The following is a 14,325-nucleotide window of genomic DNA, read 5'->3' on the forward strand; positions in this document are numbered from 1 at the left end:
CAAACAACTCCTGCATACTACAGCAAGAAATCAGCCATTTTCAGTCTGGCTGTAAATTGCTCTGCTGTATCTGATTAAGGAAACACAGATTAGGTTACATTGCAATTTAACAACCTCCTGTATATTAAATTCTCAAGAGGGAGGGAGAAAGTCCATTTGAAAAGAGTCAGTGGATGAGTCTCAGATATTAACCATTTTATGGTTCCCTGTTACATGACTATATTCTTGGGCATCATTGTGGATGTGAAATATCAGGGCTGTCTTCTACAATGGCTTTAAAAGAGAATTAGACAAAATCATAAAGGGGAGACAGTCAATGGCCACTAGCCACAATGGCTGCCTGGAGGAGGCAAAGGACCCCTGGACGGTTAAATCCAGTCAAAGTTGACTATGGCGTTGCGGCACTCATCTTGTTTTCAGGCCAAGGGAGCCAGCATTTGACCACAGGCAGCTTTCCGAGTCATGTGGGCAGCATGACTAAACCACTTCTGGTGCAATGGGACACCGTGATGGGAACCAGAGCACACGGAAATGCCATTTACCTTCCTGCCGCAGCTATACCTATTTATCTACTTGCACTGGTATTCTTTTGAACTGCTAGGTTGGCTGAAGGAAGCAATACTTCTGAACACCAGTTGCTCAAAACTGCATGAAGAGACCTAAGCTCTTGTGGTTTGGTTCTGCTTTCGGGTTTCCCACAGGCATCTGATTGGCTGCTGGGAGAATAGGATGCTGAGGTAGATGGGCTATGGACCTGCTCCAGCAGGGATCTTCTTGAGTATCTATTTTAACCATTCGAAATGGTTAAACTCTGCCCTAAACTGCTTTATCTTGCAACATCAGCATGCATATCTCTTGATTTAATTCTTTTGTATGCAGCTTTCCTTATCTGCTTTGTGTACATGCTTTGATATCACACCTGTTATACCAAGCTGAACACATGCTGAAAGCCTTTTTTTAAAATGGCTTGGCTATTTATTCCTATTTTAAATGGGTTCCACTTAATTTCACATGGGTGGGTGTATTAGGCTACTGCAGCTTTATCATAATTTACAGAGATTTAATGCTTTCATAACATGGTCCAAGAAGCAGGTTTTCTTCCTATATTCATGTGGGCAATTTGGAATCTGGAGTACTAGCAAATTCCAACAGTCCTAGTCAGCGTAATCAAATAGGAACAACATTGCAGATATTAAGAAGCATAAAGCACATACTTTAATTTTTCCCCCTCTGAACAGTAGAGGAAACAGGGAAGAACGTTTGCAAAAATTGTTTTCTACTTTCTACACATGTAGGAAGAAGTTTGGTTTTGAACATGTGTTTCCATTTCTTAGTGTCTATAGGAGGAGGCCGGGAAAAAGCAAGTGGAACCTCACACACTATCATAAAGAATTAAGAAAAACCATTGCCGAAACCCGGGATCGAACCAGGGACCTTTAGATCTTCAGTCTAACGCTCTCCCAACTGAGCTATTTCGGCACGTGTGTTACAATGCCTGAGCCCCTCCATCAGACATAAAAACTTGCTGACCTACAACTCACTACAGTACGTATTTCTTTCTTTATGGACTGCAGGGGAGATGGTTGCTACATTGTACTATTGCTGCATTTACACATTGATGTGCTACATTGTTACACTATCGGTCTGTATTATATTGTTACCTTATTCTAGCCACACTTGTATCCAGAGAACTCCGGAGGCCTAAAGAGTATTGCAAGGTATATTGCCATCTAAGAGCCCAAAAACTTAAGCCAAGAGGGAAACTCGGGAGACAGCATTGTCAAGTTATATGGGAGTAAGCCTAGTAGAAAACAGAGGCTGGGGCGAAGGGTTTCACAGGAAGCCAGACTTACACAAACTTCACATCTGGGGAAAGTTAAGATACTTAAATGATACTCTGCCGGATAAGCCTCATGTTAGATCCGTGCTGCGCTTGCCGTTTTACCCAGGAAGATGCACACTGTGACACTGAAATAAGGCGGGAGAAAGTGTTTTACGCTCTGGCGATACCAGATAGTTCCAGGAACTGGCGCAAAGCATAAGACCCTTAAGTTACGTCTCTGCTAACTAGCACTGGTAATACAAATTCCATATTACGAATTCATTTTGTCAGAAAACATACATGTAATCAAATCAGCTCTTTTCTGGATATTGTGGGTGGCTCTTAAAAGAGCCTTTGTTGTCTGTTTTGAAATGTCTCCGATATCTCCTAAAAATCCGAGAAGAATTTACTTGGCCTTCGCTTTATGGCTCTCGGTTTTCTTGGGAAGAAGCACAGCCTGGATGTTAGGCAACACTCCTCCTTGAGCAATGGTGACTTTGCCCAGGAGCTTGTTCAGCTCCTCGTCGTTGCGGATGGCGAGTTGCAAGTGGCGAGGGATGATCCTGGTCTTCTTGTTGTCCCGGGCAGCGTTGCCGGCCAACTCCAGGATCTCAGCAGTCAGGTACTCCAGCACAGCAGCCAAGTAGACGGGAGCTCCGGCTCCGACGCGCTCTGCGTAGTTCCCTTTGCGCAGAAGACGGTGCACACGACCCACCGGGAACTGCAGCCCGGCACGAGAAGAGCGAGTCTTGGCCTTGGCCCGAGCTTTGCCTCCTTGCTTGCCGCGTCCAGACATGATACCAACTTCTAAAGTAGAACAACAACTCGAGATGAGAAACTGGAAAAGTAAGTCACAACATGGCGATTCTGGGCCTTTTATACCCTCCCTGAGACTCAGCCTCGACAACTTGGATTGGCTGAACGCTGAAAGCCACCACAGCGTCCAATGAAAGCGCGGCTTCTCATTGTGCCCAATGAAAACGCCGAGGTCTCACGTCACCCATTGTGATGATTGGTTGGTTTCCAGAAAACCTTTTGTGCGCGTTGTGCTTGCTTAATCAGGGCGCCGAAAGGAGCCAATAGGAAAGCGGGAGGATTGTGCGCCGAACCGCGGGGGGACGGTGAATAAATAGGCGTGCTGCGAAGACTTTGCTAGCATTTGTTTTTTCACCTATATTCTCAGTGGGTCGCAGTTTCAGCGTAGCAGGATGCCGGAGCCAGCCAAATCCGTGCCTGTTCCAAAGAAGGGCTCCAAAAAGGCCATCACCAAGACGCAGAAGAAGGGCGACAAGAAGCGCAAGAAGAGCCGCAAGGAGAGCTACTCCATCTACGTCTACAAGGTGCTCAAGCAGGTCCACCCGGACACGGGCATCTCGTCCAAGGCCATGAGCATCATGAACTCCTTCGTCAACGACATCTTCGAGCGCATCGCGGCCGAGGCTTCCCGCCTGGCGCACTACAACAAGCGCTCCACCATCACCTCCCGGGAGATCCAGACCGCCGTCCGACTCCTGCTGCCCGGAGAGCTCGCCAAGCACGCCGTCTCCGAGGGCACCAAGGCCGTCACCAAGTACACCAGCTCCAAGTAATTCCTTATTCTTGGCACAGCAGCTTTTTTTAACAAACCAAAGGCTCTTTTAAGAGCCACCCACTTTCTCTGCAAAAGAGCTAAATTTGCTAGAAAAACTGCGCGTGAGCTTTATGTAAGAGGCTTTACTTGTGTATTAATTGTCTCGTGGAAATAAATGCTAGTTACTTTACGTTGTGTTATGAGATACTGCTAAAGCTAAACTTTTGCATTTGAGTCTTAGCCTGCAAATGAGGGGAGAAGCTGTTTCGGTAGGGAGAGGACTTATATTGCTCCGATGGGACACATTCAACTTAGCTAAGATGCAGTAACTTAATTCCATTAATTGTTATTACCTTTAAGTCGTGGTACAGCTCTTATCACTTGTGAATTAAAAGAGCACCAGACTTTTGGAAGATATAATCACATAAATATATATCCCTTCTCCACCTAATGTTTTAATGGCCTGAAGCTCCCATCTGAAAACTTTACACTCTTGGACAGATGAATTTTTAGAATCCATCTGGCAAGTTATTTCTTCCTTTCTCTACTTCTCTTACCCATCTCAATGCATTTTTCTTCTATTCATTTCCCCCCTCTCTCCCCATTTTATACAAGCCTTTTCAGTCTCCACTAGGTTTCCCAACTTGGCCTGTTTCTCCTATGTCTCTTAAAGTCAAAAAGCCCATACTGTTTTGAGTGCTCCAGAACTTAACTCCCTTTCCCCAGCTGTCTCCAAATCTCCATTTATTGAAATCACCAACTTGTTTCCATTTCCCCTTCATTCCCACCATCTTCCAAAGTCTGCTACACAGCAATGTGTTTAGTGGTATGTTTGGCTAATAAGGCAGATGTTTCACAGAAACATCTCTCTATTGCTGTAGGGAGGCAGTTCCCAACCCATCTTATGATTAGGGTTACAGCTGTTCTTATATCAAAGTCAGTATTCCAATTCCTTTTCAATCAGTAATGTTTTGTGTAAAGTTGCATTTGTTTGGGGAGCCAAGTTCTGGTGTGCACCTAGGTCTCAAAATATTCTGAAAGGGGACATCAGGGCTGCATGTTAAATTTGCAGACTTTTCTGGGCGGAATACTAGCAATCGACAATAACTGATTGGAACACCTGAAGTCTGATTAGATTCCGGTCCTTGCTGGTAACCCATCAATTCAATAATCATGTGCAGTAGTACTTACTCTTGTGGGATAACATCCAGCTTCCTTTATTCACAGACTTTTAACTTGGGTTACTAAAAGAAAACTCCTGCATACTGTCTGTGAAGTGGGGATCCCACATGTTGTACCACATTGGTTGCAGAAAGATATATGAAAGATTCAGTTAACTATTCTAGGTGAGTTGGCAAAGTTGAAATAAACTGAGTTCTAATCGCAGCTCAGCTAACCAAGGTGACCTCGGGCCAGCCACTGTCAACTTTACCTACCTCATTCATTCATTCATTCATTCACCTCACAGGGTTATTGTGAAGATAAAAATGGGGAGGGGGAGAACCACATTGAGCTCCTGGTTGGAAAGGTGGGATATAAACACAATATAAGAGTATGCGTAATAGTGCTTGAATGAAAAGCATTTCGCAGAAGCAACTTCACAACTTCTTTGCCACCTCTTAATGCAGGGGTCAACAACCTTTTCCAGCCATGGGCTGGTCCACCGTCCCTCAAACCATGTGGCGGGCCAGACTATATTTTGGGGGGGTGTGGAATGAACGAATTCCTATGCCCCACAAATAACCCAGAGATGCATTATAAATAAAAGGACACATTCTACTCAAGTAAAACCACTCTGATTCCCATACTGTCCGCAGGCTGGATTTAGAAGGCGATTGGGCCAGATCTGGTCCCCGGGCCTTAGGTTGCCTACCCCTGTCTTAATGTAACATAGGTTTGCTAAACAACTGTAGATTGTACACTGGTTATTCATGTTGCTGTATTCACAGGAGCAAAGGCAGGCGAGCAGCATGAGGAGCTTCAACTACAGTAATGCTAAGGTGCACCATCCTATAGGAACATGGGAAGAGCTTGCTGGGTCAGGCCAATGGCCTATCTAGCACAGCATCCTCTTATCATAGTGGCCAACCAGATGCCTGTGAGAAAGCCACTTCCGGCCTGCCCAGAAGGTGGGGTTGCGGGCTTCACGCCCACCCCCACATGAGCGGGGGCTGGTTTCAGCCCCCGCGAGAGCAGGGGAATCCCGGCTGCATCTTTGGCCTGCCCTATTTAGGGCCGGTGCAGAGCCCTAAATAGCTAGCCTGTCGTGGCCCTGTCCGAAGCCTATGGAGTTGTGGGCCAAAGGCACGCCCCAGAGCGGTGACCGAGACTCCCCCGATATAGTGTTAACCCTTCCCCGTGTCTCCAGCAAATGGGCTGGAGCCGGATAGTCGTTAGGACCAATGCCTAAGCCAATGCCTCTCATTCCTGAATTCAATAAAGTTGTGGCCTAATTCGCCCATTTAACCTTAAATTATGGTGTCTTGTGTCTTTATTTATCCTGGTGGGGGGCGGGAACTCGCCACGCAAACCAGCAAGCAGAAGCTGAGCATGAGCACTCTCCTCTCCTGCAGTTTCCAACAACTTGTATTTAGAAGCATTTGTATATATAAAAGAATCTGTTTCAAACACTGCATATTTATGGTCCCCCAGTACTTTTATTTTTAGGATCATTCAGGATCTCTGAATCTACAAAATACCTTGGTCCAGCCCCTTTTGACACAATCTGTGGTAAAGTGCCTGGGTATTATCTGAATCTTTACTGGAGGCCCCCACATAACCAACCTCTTTTGTGTTAAAGAGATTGTTAAGCTGACAACACCTTGTTGAATTGATGTCACACTACCTGAAGATATCAAGCTGCAAGATATCTCAGCAATTGGGTGCAGTTTTGCAGCACTAGTGATGCCCTGCTGTCTGTCAAAATAGCTGACCTCAAGTGAATATACCAAAGATGTATCATAGCATAGCATAGCACTGTAGAGTGTTTTGTCCACAGCTCCACTCATTAGGACTTTTGCAACACATCTTCATTAAACTCTGATTAAGTGTTGAGGATCACAAAAGTTACCTGAGATCTCTAGGTTTAAGCGGTCTCCTGCTGTGTATAATGAAAAGGCTACAGCATCGGTGTTGCTTTTGGCTATGTGAATAAACAGCTACAGGAAGCCTGCTAGAAAATAAAAATGGGCAAATCCATGGATGTAGCATTTGCACACACACGCGCGCACACACACACACACAGAAAACTTTTTGTGCATCTGTCAAGATCTTTCCGGTTCACCCTCTCGTTACAAATATGGAGTGTATTCTCGCCCACCCCTTTTGTATGGGCACAGTAGACCGCACATAGTCTTCACTTTCTATGAAAAACATCAAGAAGTTGGGAAGCATGATGGAGGAAGGAAACTAACAATAAATGTTAGTGTCTTGGAATCTTAGCCACTGTTCTTTCCTGGACATAGCACAGTGCTGGTACATAGCTAGGAAGGCTGGCTATGTTCATCCTTACTTTTTAAGCATCTCAGTTGGAAAGGTTTTTGGAACCCCCAAATTCCAGAACAATTTGGGGTACAATTGTATATACACACTTGGGAGTAAGCCCTGTTGTACTCAGTGGAATTTACTTCTGAGTGGACAGTGCTTATAGTTGCACTATTGATTTTTCATAGCTGTGTATCTTGTGATATATACATAATTAGGTTGGGCTTCATTTTATAATTGGTTATTATTTGTTCCTGGTTGAATTCTGCGTATATACATACTGCCACCAGCCGCTTTCAGCTATTCTGTCATAGCAGCACAGAAATATATATATAACGCGAATGATATCTTGCCGCCACGAAAACGCTAAAGCGAGAAGACTGTGAAGGCGCCAACAACAATTTCAAATTGAAAGGACAACGAGGGCGCCGATTGGCTTATTTGAAACTACCCAACCCTCTTCTCATTGGATAGAACCAAAGTTGCCCGCCAAGGTTTTTTTTTTCCTGGGAATTGAGCGGGAGGCTCCGCCTCTTAGTTTTCATTCTGGTCGGAAAGCATTGTATATAAACCGGCTTGGACAGCGGCAGAACTACATTTGGTTGGCGCTGCTGTATTCGTGACGATGTCAGGACGTGGAAAGGGAGGCAAGGGGCTGGGGAAAGGAGGCGCCAAGAGGCACCGCAAGGTACTCCGCGACAACATCCAGGGCATCACCAAGCCCGCCATCCGCCGCCTCGCTCGCCGCGGAGGAGTCAAGCGCATCTCCGGGCTCATTTACGAGGAGACCCGCGGCGTCCTCAAGGTCTTCCTCGAGAACGTCATCCGCGACGCCGTCACCTACACCGAGCACGCCAAGAGGAAGACTGTCACCGCCATGGACGTGGTGTACGCTCTCAAGCGCCAGGGCCGCACTCTGTACGGCTTCGGCGGTTAACGGCTCCTCCGCTTCCATTGACCAAAACATCAACAAAAGGTCCTTTTCAGGGCCACCCACCTTTTCCGGAAAAGAGCCAATCGCTGTCTTTGTTCTAATGCAAGTTCAATAAATCGAGCACTATCAAAAATAAATGGAGGGGAGGAAACTCTTAGAACATGCTGGCCAGGGAAGTTTTATTTGCCACCTAGAAGCCTAATAAAATAACCGGCCACCATTCATATAAAATTAATCCGCCTCCATTCCTGCGTAGTGTCTTTAAATGCTTTGCATTCGGAGCTATCTTTTCGTCTCATTGGCTCAAAGCAGCTGTTCTTGATTGCCAAGTGACTGCTTTAAAATAAACTTGGTCAAAGAATGCAGTACGCTCTTGTTTAGAGAACTGATGGCTTCACTTAAAAAAAAAAAAGACTACATTCTTTATATACTGACAATACACGCCGTACCGCGTGCAGCAGAGTGGCGCAGCGGAAGCGTGCTGGGCCCATAACCCAGAGGTCGATGGATCGAAACCATCCTCTGCTAATTTTTTTTTTTAAATATATATTTTATTTTACAATCAGGTTTTTTCTTTTTTAACTGCATAAAGCAATGTATTGGGGTTCCTTCCTAAAATGCTTTCCTGGGAGTCAGTCCTTCTGTACTCCAGCGAGACTTCTGAGTAGATTTGCATAAGAACAATAAAAACGCTGCTATAAGTCAACGAGGCAAGAAATTAACGACAGGGTTTCTTTTCTTCCTGATTTCCTGAGAAGTTCCACCGACGCAGCCTCCACCCTCAGCTCCCTGTAACTTTATTCCAGCGCCTATTTTCTTTTAAATAAAAATAGGGAGCGACATTAGAGGTAGGAGAAAACGTGTTTTTATAAATAAATAGAAATCAGCTAGCAGAGGATGGTTTCGATCCATCGACCTCTGGGTTATGGGCCCAGCACGCTTCCGCTGCGCCACTCTGCTGCACGTGAATTGGTCTGTATTGTCTCTATATAAAGGATGAGGGGAGGAAACTCTTAGAACATGCTGGCCAGGGAAGTTTTATTTGCCACCTAGAAGCCTAATAAAATAACCGGCCACCATTCATATAAAATTAATCCGCCTCCATTCCTGCGTAGTGTCTTTAAATGCTTTGCATTCGGAGCTATCTTTTCGTCTCATTGGCTCAAAGCAGCTGTTCTTGATTGCCAAGTGACTGCTTTAAAATAAACTTGGTCAAAGAATGCAGTACGCTCTTGTTTAGAGAACTGATGGCTTCACTTAAAAAAAAAAAAGACTACATTCTTTATATACTGACAATACACGCCGTACCGCGTGCAGCAGAGTGGCGCAGCGGAAGCGTGCTGGGCCCATAACCCAGAGGTCGATGGATCGAAACCATCCTCTGCTAATTTTTTTTTTTAAATATATATTTTATTTTACAATCAGGTTTTTTCTTTTTTAACTGCATAAAGCAATGTATTGGGGTTCCTTCCTAAAATGCTTTCCTGGGAGTCAGTCCTTCTGTACTCCAGCGAGACTTCTGAGTAGATTTGCATAAGAACAATAAAAACGCTGCTATAAGTCAACGAGGCAAGAAATTAACGACAGGGTTTCTTTTCTTCCTGATTTCCTGAGAAGTTCCACCGACGCAGCCTCCACCCTCAGCTCCCTGTAACTTTATTCCAGCGCCTATTTTCTTTTAAATAAAAATAGGGAGCGACATTAGAGGTAGGAGAAAACGTGTTTTTATAAATAAATAGAAATCAGCTAGCAGAGGATGGTTTCGATCCATCGACCTCTGGGTTATGGGCCCAGCACGCTTCCGCTGCGCCACTCTGCTGCACGTGAATTGGTCTGTATTGTCTCTATATAAAGGATGAAGTCTCTCCCCAAGCTCTCCAAAACCGCAACGAAGTAACCGTAGGACCTTACTTTCGGGAGAGGAATTCCTGCATGAAATGGCAGATTAAAATCGTTAAGCCTAAACCCTGATGCTCCCTACTTTACAATCCTACCTTTGTGTGATTCAATTGGGTTTCCCCCCCAAAAAAAGAATTTCTATCTATATAAAGACACAGGGGGATACGTACCTGCCCAGGAGCAAGTCCCGTTCAAGTCAGTATGACTTTTGCATCTGAGATAGACATGCAGGATCGCGCCATCAGTCTCAGGCCCTGGCGACTCAGCTAATTCAGTGTTAATTTTAATCAAGGGGTAGGGGGAGGAAAATGATATCATCCTTTATGAAAATGTGATGTGTAGTAAAAACACACACTCAGAAATGCTGGTTATTTTCTCTTGCCTTGGCGTGTGTAAAATATAAGGGATGCATTTTGTAAATAAACTTGTTATCTGTCTTGTTACGTTATCTTCCAAGGTGCCTCCTTAGGGGCAAATACTTTTCATGGTCCGCACGCACCATCGGGGGGACCTGCAACATTTGACCCCACTATGAGTCAGCCACTTCCAAGGTTGTTGTTTCTGTTTTTAAAAAGAAGATCTGTACACGATTACCTTGTAGCAAGTAGATGGATGGCTTGTGTTTCATGAAAGCTTTGCTGCGGAACACCTATTTCCTGTACGTGGGGCTGGAGAATGATTTGGGATGGGAGACGATTGCAGTCGCACTAGAAATTCATAAAGAAATTGCCACTCTTTATGAATACACCGAGTCGGTCACGACTGGACCTAATGGTCAGGGGTCCCTTTACCTTTACCTATGAATACACAAACGACTGAAAACTGAACTGATCTCCAGCCCTGCCCTGCCTCAAATATCCAGGGATAGGTGTGCTAGTCTACTTACTAGATAGACAGCAGGTGTGGGGGACTTTTAGCCCATCACATCTTGCTGAACTATAACTCCCATCGGCTGCAGCAAACCTGGCCAATAGCCAGGGGTGGTGGGAGTTGTAGTTTAGCAGCATCAGGAGGTCCAAAAATGCCTCCCTCCTGCTCTATAGCTTTCCCCAACCTACTGGCCTCCAGTGCTTGGGGTCACAACTCCCACCAGTTGAGTCAGAATGCAGGAGTGCTAGTCCAAAATATCTAGAGGGCACCAGGTTGAAGACAGTGGGTCCGCGACACTAAAAACAAAAAAAGCAAGAGTTTTAAGGCACCTTCAGTCCCAATGTTGTTATGCAAGAAGCTTCTTGTTGACCACAATCGGGTTTATTTCACTGCATACAGGTGAAACTCGGAAAATTAGAATATTGTGGAAAAGTTCATTTATTTCAGTAATTCAACTTAAAAGGTGAAACTAATATATGGGATAGACTCATGACATAGAAAGCGAGATATGTCAAGCCTTTATTTGTTATAATTGTGAGGTTTATGGCGTGCAGCTTATGAAAACCCCAAATTAACAAGCTCAGAAAATTAGAATATAAATGAAATCAGCAAAACAAGGACTGCAAATAGAACAATATTGGACCTCTGAGAAGTAGAAGCATGCATATGTACTCAGTACTTGGTTTGGGCCCCTTTTGCATCAATTACTGCCTCAATGCGGCGTGGCATGAATGCTATCAGCCTGTGGCACTGCTGCGGTGTTATGGAATATCAGGAAGCTTCAATAGCAGCCTTCAGCTCTTCTGTTTTTGTTTGCTGATTTCATTTGATATTCTAATTTTCTGAGATTGTTAATTTGGGGTTTTCATCAGCTGTACGCTTTGCATGTCATGAGCCTATCTCATATATTAGTTTCACCTTTTAAGTTGAATTACTGAAATAAATGAACTTTTCCACAATATTCTAATTTTCCATGTCTGACCTGTACATCGGGTCTGGGGTACTTTTGATTCCCAAGATGCTGCTGAGATACAACTCTCATAATGCCTAGTCCTTAGCCAGGCTTGCTAGGGCTGATCAGAGTGGCAGTTTGGCTACATCAGTTACATCTACTCTTCCTAATGGTGATTCCCAGCATGTGGTGTTCAAAGGTATATTGTCTCCAGCAGCAAAGGTGGATCATAGCACTCGTGGCTGGTAGTGGTATTCTCCATGGTAGTCTTATTGTGCCAATCATTAATCCCTATGAAGGACATGACGTCACGCCAAAGAACCATCTAGTCCAGGCCAGCAGTGTTCTTATAGTGGCCCACCAACTGAGGGATGCTTAGATGAAGCCTGGGAGAGACATGATAGTTGTCTTCAAATATCTGAAGGAGCGTCTCCACCCCCATCGTTCTGCCTGGACACTGAGGTCCAGCACCAAGGGCCTACTGGCGGTTCCCTCACTGTGAGAAGCCAAGTTACAGGGAACCAGGCAGAGGGCCTTCTCAGTAGTGGCGCCCGCCCTGTGGAACACCCTCCCACCAGATGTCAAAGAGAACAACAACTACCAGACTTTTAGAATACATCTGAAGGCAGCCCTTTTTAAGGAAGCTTTTAATGTTTGATGCATTACTGTATTTTAATATTTTGTTGGAAGCTGCCCAGAGTGGCTGGGGAAGCCCAGCCAGATGGGCAGGGTATAAATAATAAATTTTTATTTTTATTTTTATTGTTTGACAGGCTGTCACACAGACTATGAGGGAGCTTGTGCCCTACACGGGGCAGGCCGGCCTAGATAACCAGCCTCATATAGCCAACATACCTAAGTATAATTAATGCACATGAAGGTTAAAACCATAGAGTAAGGCTTAGCTCACCTTGGAAGACACTAGGTAATCAAGCCTTTTCCCCCTCGTTTACCTGATGAACTCAGCATGTGAGGAGGTCTCAGCTGGTTGTGCCAGCTTAGCTGTATAGCTCTAACAAGCCCCTCCTAAGTTCCTATACCAATAATTTAGAAACTTTCACCACTTTGCAACTAAGCCCAGTTTTACTACTTGTACAACTTTTCTGACTAATGTATGGAAAAAAACATGAACTTGACCTTTGAAGAGTTTGTAGGTAAACCGATTTTTAACTTGCCAAACCTGTGGTCTTTTCCTATGGTGGGGGAAGAGGGGTTTTGGAACTCTCTTTAAAGGGCACATTTTAAGGTTCTACACAGCCTATCTTTCTTACTTGGCTGCATGCTTTGTGATTTTAACTCTCTGCTGCGGTTCTCTCACCAGAGTACTTGCTCCAAAGTAGGATCTTGGCATCCAGGAATTTTACCGTATTGGCCTGAATATAAGCCACACTTTCCCCCCAAATTCCAAGTGTGAATTAAAGTCTGGCTTATACAATGGTGCCTCACAAGACGAAATTAATCCGTTCCGCGAGTCTCTTCGTCTTGCCGTTTTTTCGTCTTGCGAAGCAAGGCTGTTAGCGGCTTAGCGGCTATTAACGGCTTAGCGGCTTTAAGAAAAAGGAAACAAACTCGCAAGACGTTTCATCTTGCGAAGCAAGCCCATAGGGAAATTCGTCTTGCGGAACGACTCAAAAAACGAAAAACTCTTTCGTCTTGTGCGTTTTTCATCTTGCGAGGCATTTGTCTTGCGAGGTACCACTGTATTTACAACCTTATGGTACACAGCTAGGAGCATGGGGCAAACAGCGCCAGGAGTGCAGCAAAGCAGCTCCCGTCCTCTGCATAGTCCCCTGTCCTCTCACCCAAGGCTGGGAAGGGAGAGAGCGAGGAAGGGGAAAGGCCACTGACCAAAACAGCTTGGCTCCCCCCCCCCCCAAGTATGCAGCCAGAAGCAGCGAGGAATGAAGCAGCTTATATTCAAGTATTATTTTTTTCCCTCCCCACCCCCTCCAATTTTAAAAGTGCTGCTTATATTCCGGTGCGGCTTATATTCAGGTCAATACAGTATATAGATTTCCTTGCAACTAACAGGACAGGTGGAAACTCCCTAGAAGCAGATTTTGCCTGTCCATCAGGGAAGGCAAAAGTTCCTTTGACTTGCCTTGAGAGGTGATGGCTCTGCTTCACATATAACTTATAAAGCGGAGGTTTAAGCACCATCTCTCATGATGGAGCCATAGCCTGCATTGTAGGATTCCTGCACTGAACAGAAAACTGGACTGTAAGTTCCATCTCCGACTTTAAAACTCTATGAAAACCAACCCTCAGAAATAGTGCTATTATCCATGCACATGTATGCCATGTAAGAGCTAGTGTGGTGTAGTGGTTACAGTGCTGGACCTAGGAGCTGGGAGACCAGTGTTCAAATCTGTGCTCATCCACGAAGCTCACTGACCTTGGGCCAGTCACTGTCTCTTAGCCTAAGCTACTTCACAAGGTTTTTTATGAGGATAAAATGGAGAAGGGGGAAAGCCATGGATGCCACGGCGAGTTCTTTGAAGGAAAGGTGGGATGTAAATAAAACAGACAAAGGAGAGAAAGCTCTGGATAAATTCCAGAGTTATTAAGACCCTTACTCAGAGTATATGCCTGCCTGCTTCGAAGCCTCCACCTTTGCTCTCCTGGTTCATTCTCAGCTGGGTCCCTGTGCTTTTCATGTGGCAGAAACTCACCTGGTGAAACGTTCCCGGGGTCAAGATGCCGTGATGGGTGGGAGAAACTTCACCTGTTGTATTGCATTTTTAACCCAGGCACAGAAGCCCTGCCTGAAAGAAGGGGGTCCTTTCCCAGTGAAC

At 45.0% G+C, this 14,325-nt stretch overlaps 2 protein-coding genes and 1 pseudogene across 3 annotated transcripts; 2 read left to right on the forward strand and 1 right to left on the reverse strand.

Moving 5' to 3' along the window:
* Positions 1-2,104: 2,104 nt before the first annotated feature.
* LOC309362458 (histone H2A-IV) lies at positions 2,105-2,751 on the reverse strand. The gene has a single exon (XM_081931811.1). It carries the CDS (start codon positions 2,616-2,618, stop codon positions 2,229-2,231), a length of 390 nt encoding a protein of 129 aa, XP_081787937.1. The 5' UTR covers positions 2,619-2,751; the 3' UTR covers positions 2,105-2,228.
* Positions 2,752-2,873: 122 nt separating this feature from the next.
* Positions 2,874-3,582, forward strand: LOC309362459 (histone H2B 7 pseudogene; annotated as a pseudogene). Its single transcript has one exon. The product of its transcript is annotated as a histone H2B 7 pseudogene (transcript).
* A 3,918-nt stretch (positions 3,583-7,500) lies between these two features.
* On the forward strand, positions 7,501-7,940 carry LOC309362456 (histone H4; the record flags this gene model as incomplete). The annotated part of the gene is made up of 1 exon (XM_081931806.1): positions 7,501-7,940. One exon carries the CDS (start codon positions 7,501-7,503, stop codon positions 7,810-7,812), a length of 312 nt encoding a protein of 103 aa, XP_081787932.1. The 3' UTR covers positions 7,813-7,940.
* Between the last annotated feature and the right edge of the window lie 6,385 nt (positions 7,941-14,325).

Source organism: Podarcis melisellensis (genome assembly GCF_964234715.1).
Source record: "Podarcis melisellensis genome assembly, contig: HAP1_SCAFFOLD_345, whole genome shotgun sequence".
NCBI lineage: Eukaryota > Metazoa > Chordata > Lepidosauria > Squamata > Lacertidae > Podarcis > Podarcis melisellensis.